Genomic DNA, 14,218 nt, shown 5'->3' on the forward strand with positions numbered 1-14,218 from the left:
GAAAAGAGCGAATTCTACGTCAGGAAGACGGTATTTTTGGGATACAAGATATCCCTAGGACAAATTCGGATGGAACCTTCAAAGGTTAAAGCCATCAAGAACTGGCCACGACTAACGATAGTCACGGAAGTACGAAGTTTCATCGGGTTTACAAACTTCTACCGGATGTTCATTAGGAACTTTAGAGCGATCGCACGACCATTACACGAACTTACCAAGAAGAACGCTAAGTTCTAATAGGAAGAGCGACACGAGCAAGCATTTACGCAGATTCGCGACGCCATTACCAAGGATCTAGTGCTAGTACTACCAGACCCCAAGAAGCCATTCAAGGTAGAAACGGACGCTTTAAACTACGCCATCGGAGGACAGTTAGGACAACGAGACGAGCAAGGGAAGCTACATCCTATAGCCTTCTTTTCAAAGAAGCTCGACGGACCGCGTCTTAACTATCTAATCCACGACAAGGAACTACTTACGATTGTCGAAGCTTTTAAGGAATGGCAACTATATCTCAGCGGCACGATCGAACTAGTACAAGTGTACACGGATTACAAGAATCTACGGTACTTTACGATGACAAAGGAGCTTAACAGACGACAAATACGATAGGCAGAATTCCTCGCGGAATTCAACTTTAAGATCCGCTACAAGAAAGGTAAAGAAAACGTATAAGCGGACGCTTTAAGCTAACGAACAGATCACACGGAAGGACGAACGGAAATAACGCCACCGTTGTTCAAGGAACGAATAGATAGGACGCTACATCACGAAACGTAGACACCCGTGGAAGATGATCCACTCGACTCGTTCCTAGAATATTACGTAATCTTTCGAGAAGAAAGGATTAACGAGGCACAATATCAAGTAGCACCTGGACTAGTGGTACCTAGCAAAGTAGAAGAAAAAGATAGGAAACTCTAGTACCGAGGCAAAGCATACATCTACGATAAAGACCAATAGCTACGAATGATTCGAGAACTCCACAAGTCGAAACTCGGAGGACATAAAGGAGTCACGAAGACTATTGTATAAGTTAAGAAACACTACGACTTTCTACAATTAACGGTAAGAGTTAAGGAAGTCGTATGGAGCTACGACATCTGCAATCGAAGCAAGACGGTACGACACAAGCCGTATGGGCTACTTCAGCCACTGCCAACAGCTAACAAACCATAGAGTTTAGTTACGATGGACTTTATCACGAAACTGCCAGAATCTAAGGATATAGCTATAGGAGTGATCTACAATAGTATTCTTACTATAGTAGATCGCCTAACTAAATAGGTATACTTCTTTCCCTACAAGGAGTCCTAGACAGCTAAACAGCTGGCAGATGTAATCTACCGGCAAGTTACATTAGTGTACACTTAGCTACAAGAATAGATCACTGACAGAGACACCAAGTTCGTATCGAAGTTTTAGCAAGTATTAATGTAACGATTAGGCGTTAATAGCAAACTATCAACGGCATATCACCCGCAGACAGACGGACAAACGGAACGACTAAACCAAGTTATTAAGCAATACCTCCGTTCCTACGTCAACTACCAACAAGACGACTAGGTTATACTGTTGCTAACAGCATAACTCGCTTACAACACAACGCCAACGGAAACGACCAAAGTCATACCGTTCTTTGCGAACTACAGATACGAAGCAGACCTTAGGCAAGGACCAGAGGTCATAGTGCCAAGAGCGGCAGTCAAAGTAGAGCAGATGCACGCACTATACGAGAAACTCAAAAAGGAACTCGAGTTTGTCAGAACCAGAATGAAGAACCACTACGACAAGCACAGGCTCGAGGGACCTCGCCTAGAGAGGGGAGACAAAGTCTATCTAATCGCACGGAACCTGCGAACCAAACGACTAAGCACGAAGCTAGACTTTAAGAAGGTCGGACCCTTCGTTATCAAAGAACGAATTTCGACATCTAACTACCGACTATTGTTACTGTCATCTATACGACTACGGACGAACGTTTTTCATATTTCACTTCTCGAACCAGCGCCGAAGAATGCCAAAATCGCCACGAACATCGAAGCAGAAGACAAAGAAGAAGAATGGGACGTCGAAGAAATTCTAGATTCATGCATTATCAACAGGGAACTGTAGTACCTAGTCAAATGGCTTGATTTTGGACCAGAAGACAATTTATAGGAACTAGTCAAGAACCTGAACTGCCCTAAGAAACTCGAGTGGTTCTATTGGCAGAACCCGGATCGGCCAAAGACGAACCTAGGGCAAAATCGAAGATGGTACCCTAGTTAATAACGTCGACGCTACCGTTAAGCTACACGTCTAGAACGGCCTCCGATTCCTATTACTCTACCGCCTCCAATTCGTCCAGATTCGACAAACCCCGCGTAACTATATTTGCCCCCTTCTCCATCAAAAACTCTCGTTGCTTATAAACCTAAGTCAAACAGGCCAACGCCTTAGAAGCTTTGCGTTAGTATTCTCGCAGCAAGGCTTCGGCCTCTTTTTCTTTAGCCTTTAAACGACGTTGCTCACGTATAATACGATCTACTACGCTACGATTAGCGACATACCTCCGTGAGGGAACGAGAACCTATAAGAAGAAACTAGAACGCCGGAACCATCGTAAGCACGACCCCAACGCACGCAAGCCTCGTAGCGACGAGATTTTTCAATCATTTTGCACACTCGGTTATGCTCTACGCAATAGGAACACGCCATCACTACGAACCCGTGATCGGAAATAAACTAAGCTAGACGCTTACGACGAATAGATGCTTGGGACCTACGTACGTTAGACGGCATGGTTGATAGCGTAAAGGACAACAAGGAACTAAGGAGAAAAACACGTACAAGGACCGCGAGGGATATTGGCGCTATTTGAAACGGCCAAAAGAGGGCTTTCGGGTCGAAAGCCTTAAAGGAGGGGCATCGTGTCACGGAAATATACATACAGATGCCGCCTAGGCCACCGGCACAGACAGACCAATCAAGCCAAAGGAACGGAAGGGCCAATCACAACATGAGAAGCGCTATGATCACTACGCTCACCAGTGATCAGGGTGATCACCACTATACAATCACTCACGATCACCGTGATCGGGAGTGATCACCAAGGTTATATATACATGTAGATAGTCACTCGTTCTGGTGGACTCTGGAGTTTACCAGTAATAGCAACGTAACACGCATTCCTTACATCACAGTACTCCTAACAGCATCGTACTACTGTGAAGAGACAACTCTGTTGTTGTAAACCCTTTGGCTTTACCGAATCCCTCAGACGACTTGCACACTTGTCCCGCACCGTTCACCTTCGTCTGAACCCTTTCAGAAGAAGTCTGAGTCGGGTTCGTCACATAAAGAGGTCCCTAGCCCCCGGGCTAAGCCTGTTAAATAGGTCCTAGACTAGGTAGTAGAGGTTAAAGTCGCCTATAAGAACTAGGGGGTAGGTTGGCCAAGGTAGGGCTAGTAGGTCCTATAAGAGGGCCTATTTACCCTTGTTATTATAGATTAACTAGAGTTCGAACCCCTTCTCTCCTAGGGTTAGAAAGGTTACCCTATATTAGTTCTCCTCTGCCAAGTAGTCCTATTAGCTAACCGGAAACTATTTAGCCATTAGAATAGCTACCTTACCCTTAGGCTTATAAACTAGGTAGTATTTCAAAGCCTAGGGGTAGTATATTAACCCTGTAAACCGGTTAATCTATGGTTCTTAGATAGCTAGTAGGTTATATTTAGCCTCCTCTAGTAGGATCTCGAGGGCCTATTTATTACCCTAGGTATTCTACTAGAAGATCTTAATTTATATTCGAGGTAGCTAGAGTAGAGGATAGAGGTATAATAATAGTAGGCTCTATAGCTATCGCCCCCTTGGCCGGTTACAAGAGGGAGGGGGCTCTAGGCTATAGAGAGGAGATATAGGTCTGTCGGGCATTGGATAAGGCGCTTCTAGCCGCCTATTAGGCTAGAGTAGGCCTTCTATAGGGGCGTTTAGCCCTGGTTTAATAGTGGTCGTCGTCTTCTGGCTAGCTACTAAACTCGAAGGCTACCCTCTAGTATAGTTACTCTAGTGGTTAGAAGGTCTAGGGTCTATACTAGTAGGCCTCCCTAGCCCTCTCCTAGGCTTTGACTTTCTTCGGGCAGCCCCTATACCAAGCTATATAAGAGCTACCATAGGCCGTATACCTACTAGGGAGTTAGTTAGAGTAGGTAGGGCACTAGGCCTCCCTAGCCTTCCCCCCCTCCCTATAGGCCTTTATACTATAATAGCTATAATAGGCTAGCTACTAGTAATACCATTAGGTATAGCTAAAGCTCTAATACCTATAGGATTACCTTAGCTCTAGAGCATCCTAATAGGGTTTATAGTCTAGTACCTAGGCATCCTAGACTACGCCCTCGTTACAGGCCTTCCAGGCCTCTTCGAGGTCTTATAAGCCTAGGAGTACCGTGGCCTACTTTCTTTACAGGTTCTTTAGCAGCTAGAACTTGACCGTTTCGATCGAGCGTAGGCCTACGGCCCCCTTAAAGTCCTGTTCGTTAACCCCCTATAGCTCTTCCTTCCGAACTCCTTTGGCAAGGACCATATAGGCCCTACCGACCTCCCTAGCCTCCTCTCCGAAGGCTATAGCCACCTATCGCTTATTAGCTAAATACCAATCCTTAGTAGCCTTATCCTTAAAGACTATTACTATATCCCTACTTAGGAGTTTCCTAGCTATAACGGCTCCCTAGCGGCTAGAAGCTCTATTAACTACTTAGACTATCTCGGCTAGGGTTTGGGCTTTAAGGTCCTCCTATAGGCTCGTGTTCTATATCGTGACCTCCTACAAGGCCTGTAATAGCACTGCCTTAGCCGCCGATAGGTATCCTTAGGGGCCTATAACCCCCTATTATAGCCCTATGGCTACCTGTGCCTAGGTAGGACGGGGTATAGCCTTAAGGGCCTCTTTAAGTCCCTTTTTAACTCCCTCGGCCACAAGTTCCTATATATTTGGAACCGGGCCTATAATAGTGGTCGTAAGGCCCTATAAGAGCCTATTAGCAAGGTCTTATACCTTGCCCCGTTTAGGGCTTAGTATAAGGTCGACTAGTTACGTGATAAGACCCCTAAGCTCCTTGATGTCCGGGGTAGGGCAGGCCTATAGTAGGCCCTCCTTTGATTGGTTCGAAGCTATAGGCCTCCCCACTTAGTGGCTTGGCGGTAGGCTTTAAGTTGACGTTACGTTTAGGGGCGCTAGGTGGTCCGTGTGGTAAAAATTTTGATAGTCGTACAAGGTACGGTCGGGTTGCGGTCGGGTCCGGCTCCTACGCCTGCGATGCCTGTTGTATACCCGTAACGGCTCGCGTGCGGTTGAAAGTGGTACCGCTAGATAGCGTTTTTCGAGAGCTTTCTAGCGATGGTAGTTTCGTATGTTTTGGTGGGGTATTCGCAAAGATACAAGTCTCTTTTCTAAAAGAATGTATTAGGGTAGAGAATATAAGTATAAAGACTACCTTATATATATTATATTTTATAGTCTTTAGCTAGGGAGGGGTCTCTAGGGCTATACCCTTATTATAATAGTATATAATCTTGTAAATACCTATATATAAATATAGATTATTTACCTATAATTATAAGTTCTATATATAAGGATTATAGGTAGAATAGTATATTATATAGGATATATTATAACTAGGAGTATATATAATATTATTATTACTTAGAATATAGTAAATATAATTAAGATAATACTATATCTTCTTAGGTAGGAGTTTAAACTCCTTATTAGAGGAGTTACCCTTAATAGCAAACCTACTAAAAGAAATGTTCTAGTTCTTATACTAAAATTTAGATAGTTAGTAAAGACCTAGGACATATATATTATAACTATAGTTAGGGAAATAGAAGGAAAACTTACATTATAATCTTTATTCTTATTACTACTAAGATAATAACTACTACTACTACTACTAAATAAGCTAACTATAGTAGATATTCTAAATAAAAAAAATCTTAAAGATATAGTATAAGTATAGGTAATAGGATAATATATAGGTAAATAGAGATAAGGGGGGAATTAATAGGTTATAAAAAGAGAGAAAGTTAGAATTAGAGGGAATAGAAGTAGGAATTTATATACATTTATAAAGTAAGGCTAGGGTAATATATACTAGGCCTAAACAAAGACTAGGCCCTACTTTAAACTCGAACAAAAGCTAGGACCTATATAGCATTAAAATAAAGACTAGGCCCTATATAGGACCTAAATAAAGATAGGCCATATATATAGACCACTAATATATATAGGACCTATTACCATAGTAATACCAGGTAGACCTACCTAAACATCTAACTAGAAAAAGAAGGGGGGTATATTATAGGCCTAGGCTCTACCTAGGCTAATCGATAACAGGCTATACCTGGTTTTAGACCAGACCTATACACGTTTATAGGGCATTCGTAGGGCACGTACTTAGGACCTGGTTAGGCCCTAACCTAGTACCTAACTAGGCCCTAACCGGAATATATATATACCTCCTATATAAGGAGTAGGACCCCTTTTCGGACCCTATATTTACTTTCTCCTCTTTCTTCCCCTAAGGTAGTTAAATATAATATTGTATGCTTATCTATAGTTGCTATAAGGCTAGTATATTATAAACTATAAGTATAAAGCCTAGATCTGTACCCTTAAACTGGAGAATAAGGGGTATAGAGTCTACCCTAAGGGTATCTTTAATAGATTGCCTAAGATTATATAACTTGTTAATGTTCTTGATATTAAGAAGTTACTATATTAGCTAGAGACTACTTTATTTCTAATAGTTAGGAGGATCTGTTCTTGTCTATATTATATATTTACTATAAGTAGGCTAGGAGAAGTAGCGAGGTAACAAAAATGGACAGAACCAGAGCACTAAGTAATTTAGCAAGTGTGGAACTTGTATTCTAACGAAAGGCACGAAGTCTGACAGCCAGTCGTGTTCCGCGAGTCCCTTGGTGGTGGTTTAACGATAACGAGCGACGGCGGTTACACTGCCTGCACTGGTCAGGACACTATGATTCTATAGAATCAGTTTTTTTACTAGCTAATTACACACACAGAGACCAGGAGATAGTGCTTGACTCATCGGTTGTGACTTATAGGTATAAGGTGCTACATTATGCAGTGGCACCTGACAGGTTCCCTGCTCTCGATTGGCATCTTCCTACTCTCCGCTTTGGAATCCGGGCACTTGTATTGACTCTATAGTTAACGATTAACCTACAGTAGTAGGTTCTAGTTCGTTTTGGCTTCCACCCCGGAAGTTCCTTTCAGCTGCGGGTGTTTGTGACAGTAAGTAGCTCGCAGGAAGCGCGGCAGGCGTTACCCGAGTTGTTTGGCGATGAAGGGGAAGGAACAACAAAGGCCTCTAACCTCTAATTAGTCTGTCATACAAATTGCTCTTCGTAGCATCATGCGAAACGCTAAACACTTCCATTTGTTTCCTCCCATTTTCAGCAATTTCCGGCCACCAGTGTGACGCTTGTGACTTGGTCTAACTGTGGTACCAGGAACAAATCCGCGAAACCTGCACCTAACTTCCGCTTTTTGGCTCCGACCAACTCCATTCCTGACTCCTTCACTACAAACCAATATTCTCACAGAAGTTGAGCATCGAGGAAACGACCGTTATTTTGATCGATCTGGTGAGTTGCTTTGCATTATCGGCACATGAATCGCTATGCTACAAACTACACTACTCAATTCCTGTCACCTCGAGACCCTCTCTATTCTAGATTGAGCAATCGAATGCATTCTTAACATATCACTGCCCGATTTCCACGAAATACGATTCCTACCCTAGAAATATCTAAGTAGCACACGGACACTAACAACGATTTCCGTCAGCCAGCACCGAGTATACTACCATACCGATCTTCCAAGATGTTCTTCAACAGTGCTTTTGCCGCGATGACTGCCGTCTTCTTCGGCCTGGCCCTCGCCACCGACAACGGTGCGGCATTCCGAACCCATCTCCAGGAGCGTGGCATTTTCGCCGAGAGCGACATGGTCACGGTTACTTGGACGGAGACGGCGACCATCACGATCACTATTGCAGGCAGCTCCCCCTGCGAGACGGTCACCAACACTGAGAGCACGGACTCCAGCACCACCATCTCTGAGACCATTATCACGTCTACGAGCACTTCAACGAGCACCTCTTTCGTGACTTCCACGGCGACTGCAGGTACTACGGACACCGTCACCACCACGGACTCCGCCGTCCCCAGCAGCAGCGTCGATGTCTCGTCGTTCTCCACTTCCACCCATCACACCATCACCGAGGTGTCCTCCTCTGAGATTTCGGCCACCGCTACCCCGACCACCGCGGCCAACGGCGCGGGCGGCAACAAGGCACAGACGGTCGGTGGCATCATTGTAGGCGGCGCCGTGGCACTGGTCATGGCTGTTGCCTAAATAGTGGTTCGTCCTCTCTTCCAATACTTCGTGTCCTGCCCCTGCCATGATCTAATGACGGTTGACGTTTGTACAAGAACGCAGACACCCCCATCGAAGTGCTCCGTACATGCCGTTTTCTTCAGCATTTGCTTATGACCCAGGATTCGGAGAGATTACACGCTAGGGGATGAGGCAGGATGAAGGAGGATTGAGAAGGGGGTGGTAATAATGAAAGGAAGGGAGAGGGTTGGAGGAGCCTTGCTATTTCCTTCATGTATTTCATTTCCATCCAGCTTATTATGGCATTATGAATGCAGGGGCAGGTCGAGAGTTTAAGGCAATGGAGACTAATTAATGGCGAATTGAAATGATGCGCTGGCAACAAGACATGGAGTTTAACGTCCCTGCTTTATGTTCCTGCAGAGCACCATCTTACATGCAGGGCGAGTGCGTCATGCCCTTAATAAATGTAAACCAAGCATACCTATACCGACCTTTTTGATAGCCAACATCGCGAGCGTCTGTGGTCGGATATGCGAGATCGAGGGATGGCACTCCTATCCCTGGCACCGCCACAGCCCCGCAAGTGTATCTTACACAATGATTCCTCTCCACATGCCCCAGGCAAGCCGGCTCGATTACAAAAAACATTACTCCCTTACCATTAGCAGACAGACAGGCAGTCAACCCACCCCTTACAGCAACAAATCCCCGTTGTTCGCCACCGCTTGCGCTGGCTGGTAGACGGTCTGCGGCGCATACTGGTTCACGACGTACCCGGCCGCCTCGCCGCCGTTCCCGCCGAAGCTGTCGCCCTGCTCATGGATCTGCATCCCGCGCATCTGCGAGGCAAAGTACGCGTCGGCGTCACTCACCGCCTGCGCGAGATTGGCGCTTCCGTCCCCGTTTTGCTGCTGCTGCTGCTGCTGCTGTTGTTGTTGTTGTTGTTGTTGTTGCATCTGCGGGTTGTAGTTTCTATCGGTGCGCGGGTCAAACACGGCAGGCTGCCCGCCCATGCCCAGCTGGCTGAGGCTCTTGTTGGCGTCGGAGCGGAGGCCGATGGGCAGGGCGAGATCCTCGCGCTGCAGCGCGGGCGAGTCCTGCAGGCGGCGGGGGCGGGCGTTGCGGAAGACGGTCTGGACGGGCTTGAGGTAGACGGTGGCGAGCGTGCCGACGTTGAGGCACATCTCCTCGAGCGTGGCCGGGTCGAGGCGCTCCGACTCGGCCGTGATGGCTGGCTTCTCGCCCATGACGATGCGCTTGGCCGCTTCCATGTCGGTGGAGAGCAGGCGCCAGTACATGTAGGCGCGGTCGCGGAGGTCCGGGTTGTCGGTCTCCTCGGTGGCCCACTTCAGGACCTTGGGGACGAGCTCCTGGCCCTTTGTGGGGCGCTGGATGAAGAGCTTGACGGTGGCGGTCAGCAGGGCGAGCTGGACCTCGACGGGCTCCTCGGCAAAGGAGAAGAGGAAGTCCTCGAGAAGGACGTCCGAATTCTCGATGCGGCTCGCGTACTGGCCGATGACCCAGACCATGGCCGCCTTTGCTTCGGGCTCGTCGAGCGAGTCGAGGTGCTCGCAGAGCGTGCCGATGATGCTCTCGTACTGGTTGGGGTACTTTCGGAAGATATTGCGGATCACTACCGTCGCCTCCTGCACGATGTACGTGACCTTTGTGGCGACAAGCTCGAGGAGGAGGTTGATGCACCGCCTGGCGGCGGGCTCAATTTTGATCGCCAGCTTGCCGATGGCGCGGACGGCTTTCCGGACAAAGTGGACGTCGATCTCGGTGGCATACTCGCGGAGTTCGGTCAGGACTTCGTCAATGTTCTTCTCGTTGGCGAGCATGAAGATGAGCTCGAGCTTTGTAACCTTGACGTAGATGGGATCGTTGTACTTGCAGAAGAAGACCCGGATATCGTTCCGGAGCACCTCGGGCCGCCGCTGAAGGATGAGCAAGGCGTTCCGGAGGGCCAGATACTGCACCTCGGGCCCCTTGGCCAGCAGCGTCACCAGCGGTGGCGAGAGCTTCCGGCACAGAGCGGTGATCTGTTTCTGATCGGCGATGTAGTTCATCAGGTAGAGGATCACGCGTATGCACGTGAGCACGACAGACGAGTTGGAGTGCGAGAGGCGCGGGGCGATGCGCTCGGCCAGCAGCGAGGCTTCTCCCGACTCTTGCGGTACGTAGCACATGAGGGCCTCTAGGATGTATGTCTGGCCCCATCTGCAGAGGGTCAGCATGCGGATAGCGAGGTCTCAAGACGGGGGGAAAACACATACTCTGAGCAGTCCGGCAAGATGGCCACCATTTTGGAGGCATTGCTGTAGTCGATAGTGAGCTTGATGGCGTCACTCCTCTCCCAGATGTCCATCAAGCTAGCCAGGGCACTCGCGACCACGGTCGGGTTGTCGTCGCGCAGCAGGCCGTTCAACCGGTCGATGAGGTCCGACTTCTCCACCATGTGCCTGTCGTGGTCGTACAGCTTGGCCACGCAGTACGCTGCCGTCTTACGCACGTACGGGTCCGGATCGCGGATGAGGTGTCTGACGATTGGCACGGTGGCCTCAACAAACTCTCGAACATGAATGTAGGACATGGTGCGTAGCGCAAGCGCTCGCACAAGGGGGTTGGGGTCCTCCATGTCCTAAAGCACGGTCAGCAAGGCGCAGGGGGGTGCAACGGGATCATGGGGAAGTAGGAACGGACATGTTCCAGGACCGGGATCGCTTTGACCGCGACCTCGGGGCGCATCCTTGCGTAGTTGACAAGGTAGAGGAAGCACCTAGAGAGAGGCCGGTTAGTCGCCGCAGAGCCGGTGGCATGTGGACCCCGAGATTGTCTCACATCTTCTTGATCTCGAGGTTGGGTATGTTCATGCAGCCGACAATGTCTGGGAAGAGAGCAACCATGTCGTTGTTGCTCATTGTCATGTTGGCGACAATCTTCTTGAGGGCAATCTTCTTCGCGGTGAAGTGCTTGTCCTTCTTGCCGCCGCTGTTCAGCTCGTAGCGCAGCTCGGCGACTTTGCCCTGTGGTCCGCGCGTTGGTGAGTGAACCGACGGAGGGAGGTATGCCATGAACATGGTGGCGACTGTCTAGGGGGGCAGGCTCATGATGCCTGTGACCCGCGGGTAGGGACGGTGGAATACAAAGGGGCGCCAGTTGTGGGAACGTAGGGGTGAGGACGCAGTCGAGGAAGCAAAAAAGAGGGTAGATAGAAGAGACGCGGGCTGCGGTCGCCAAGAGGGGAGGGTAGGTGAGGGGCAGCAAGGTTAGACGATGGAGAGCCGAATGAATGGGAAATGCGAGGCTTGATCACCCCTCCCCGCGCAAGTCCCCGCGACGGCCAAGGAAACGGGAGCCAAGCCCATAATGGATAATGAATGAATGAATGGATGGGCTTACCCGAGCGAACAGCTTCGAGTCCCCTCCTCCCTGAGTGCCCGACATTGTTGTTGCTCCTTATTTCTCGTTTTCAACACTGCCCAATGCCTGTACCGTGTGATGGGATACGAGATGTCGAGCCCGTGGGCTCCTGGTAAGCTGAGCAGTATCACGGCGCCGGGTCTCGGAAGGAGGTCGGTCGTCTCTCTCTACCTCACGATGGTCGCGACGATAGGCAGCCGTGGCGGGCCCTCAGGCCGGGGCTAAGGGAGGCTTCTCTTATGGTTGACCGGCCGACTTGCGATGCCCAGATCTGGGCTGGCTGGGAAGTAAGTTCGGCTCGATATCGCGTGCGCCTCGTCCGGGCCAATTGCCGTCGACCGTGTGGTTTTCGATGGAGGCGGACTCTGCACTTTGCGAATCTCTCCGCCGGTGCCGCTCTTTGAAGGTTCCTCGAACAGTCGAATTATGCCATGAATCGGAGCCCGCTGTTGTTCGACGTCGCGCAGTCTTGTGCCCTTCGCCAATGGCAGATTGGAGGCGGCAGTTTGGTGTTGACCTGTTGAACGAGACGCGGGCACAATGCATTCACCAGGGAACGCCGGGGATTTCGGCGACTGGGTCCCCACTGCCCCCCTGAGAATAACTAACGTTAAGTGCAATGAGACTTCTCAGCATGGCGACGCCTAGTTAAGTGGGGCAACTGGGGCAACCACGGGCCGCTAACGCGGGAGCAAGCGGCTTGCCAAGCACCGCTATGGAGCTCGACTTTGTTAGGGAGCTCGGACGTAAGTCCAACCTCACATCATCAATTCGGCACCCGCTCGTCTGCAGCTTTCTGAACCAAACCCATCAACCCCGGATGCCCGATCGCGTCGCCCGGTTGCGCAAGAAGTGAATCACACCGCACGATGTCAACCCACGCCGCGGAACCGCTGCCCGCTTGGGCGGCACAACTGAAGAACCCGCCAGCGCACAAGTCGAGGCAGCCCGGCATTCCCGACCCGCCCGGGTACCCGTCAGCGCAGTCGTCGTCCAACTCCAAGGTACTTCGAGAGCGTTCGAAGGGGGATAAATCGGGCTCATGTGGCATTGTCGCATTGTCGCTAACTGGTTTCCTCTCTCGCAGAAGAAGGATGCCAAGGACGGGAAGACGACCCAGCGGAAAGCGCAGACACCCGAGGAGATGGACACGCTGAAGCTCAAAAAAGCGTGGGAGGTGGCTTTGGGCCCCATAAAGAGCCTGCCCATGACGGCCATTATGATGTACATGTCGGGCAACTCCCTGCAGATCTTCAGTATCATGATGGTCTTTATGGCCTTTAAGAACCCCATCATGGGCATCCTAGCCACTAACCAGGCGTTCGAGCGCTTCGAAACGGAGACCAACCGGGCAAAGATGGTGCAGGTGAAACTGGCATATGTGGTAATGCAGCTGGTTGCGCTGGCACTGGGAATATGGAAGGTCAACGCAATGGGGCTGTTACCGTGAGTTTTGCTCTTCCCGGGTGCTGCTCCTTGGGCAACGGATGACTGACAATGCCTCCAGGACTACCAGATCCGACTGGCTTGCATGGGAGGCCCAGCGCGAAGCAGTCGAGCACGCAGTACCGGGGCTATAGACAGCCAGCCATCACACTAATGGAACACTGCGAGTACCCTGTTGACTCTCCTTACCGGCAGCGAAGCGTTGCCGGATCCTCGCCGCACACGAGCCCACGAAGTCAATAAATGCACAGAATGTCCGGGTGACTGTCCGCAACGGCGACGCGGCTGGTCTTATACTGGACCATGGACCATGCACTACACTAATGGGAGAGAGATACGACCGTAGTCCTAGAAGGACACGACCGTAGTCCTCCCCGACCGGGGGCAGGGGGGTTGGTTTTGAAGCACGACGCTCGAGGTCGTAGGATTGGCGGCCTAGTGTAGACCCACATTATCAGCTGAAAGGTGCTGTGGCTGGAAAGGAACCAAAAATTCAGGTTCTGCTGTGCCCTGACGCCAAGCCAACCTCTCCCCTCTTACTTCCCGGATCAACACACGCTGCAGGAAAAATGATTCTTCCAGGGTACTCAACTCAAAACAATCAACTGCGGATTCTGATACTTCGTGTTGATGCTCTTCATTTTGTTCTTGCTGAGATCACTGTTGCCTGACCAATATGTGACCCAATTCAACAGTACCAAACATTGACCAGGAGTAACATCCTGTTCAGGAAAGTGTTGTTGGTCTGCGTGGCCCTTATGTTTGATAATGCCCACAAAAACTTCTTCCGAACAGCATATGGCCCCGCCACTGGGCTGTGTCGGATGCGCCGTCTTGCGCGCACGAACCTTGAGGATTTCCACTCCTCCCTTCGGACCTGCATCGTCCCAGGCTCAGACTTGGGAGAATTGGGCTTTAAATCGGCCGCAGGGATC

The 14,218-nt window shown here is 49.7% G+C and overlaps 3 protein-coding genes across 3 annotated transcripts; 2 read left to right on the plus strand and 1 right to left on the minus strand.

The window, feature by feature from the left end:
• Nucleotides 1-7,895: 7,895 nt before the first annotated feature.
• On the plus strand, nt 7,896-8,429 carry P884DRAFT_269423 (uncharacterized protein; the record flags this gene model as incomplete). Its single annotated transcript, XM_069442269.1, has 1 exon — nt 7,896-8,429. The coding sequence occupies one exon, from the start codon at nt 7,896-7,898 to the stop codon at nt 8,427-8,429; it is 534 nt and encodes a 177-aa protein (XP_069297728.1).
• A 677-nt stretch (nt 8,430-9,106) lies between these two features.
• Nucleotides 9,107-11,494, minus strand: P884DRAFT_199389 (adaptin N terminal region-domain-containing protein; the record flags this gene model as incomplete). Its single annotated transcript, XM_069438227.1, has 4 exons — nt 9,107-10,634; nt 10,691-11,055; nt 11,118-11,193; nt 11,256-11,494. The coding sequence occupies 4 exons, from the start codon at nt 11,492-11,494 to the stop codon at nt 9,107-9,109; spliced, it is 2,208 nt and encodes a 735-aa protein (XP_069297729.1).
• Nucleotides 11,495-12,706: 1,212 nt separating this feature from the next.
• On the plus strand, nt 12,707-13,896 carry P884DRAFT_284742 (uncharacterized protein; the record flags this gene model as incomplete). Its single annotated transcript, XM_069443728.1, has 3 exons — nt 12,707-12,841; nt 12,940-13,283; nt 13,345-13,896. The coding sequence occupies 3 exons, from the start codon at nt 12,707-12,709 to the stop codon at nt 13,415-13,417; spliced, it is 552 nt and encodes a 183-aa protein (XP_069297730.1). The 3' UTR covers nt 13,418-13,896.
• Between the last annotated feature and the right edge of the window lie 322 nt (nt 13,897-14,218).

Source organism: Thermothelomyces heterothallicus (assembly GCF_042370625.1).
Source record: "Thermothelomyces heterothallicus CBS 202.75 unplaced genomic scaffold P884_scaffold_10, whole genome shotgun sequence".
Lineage (NCBI taxonomy): Eukaryota > Fungi > Ascomycota > Sordariomycetes > Sordariales > Chaetomiaceae > Thermothelomyces > Thermothelomyces heterothallicus.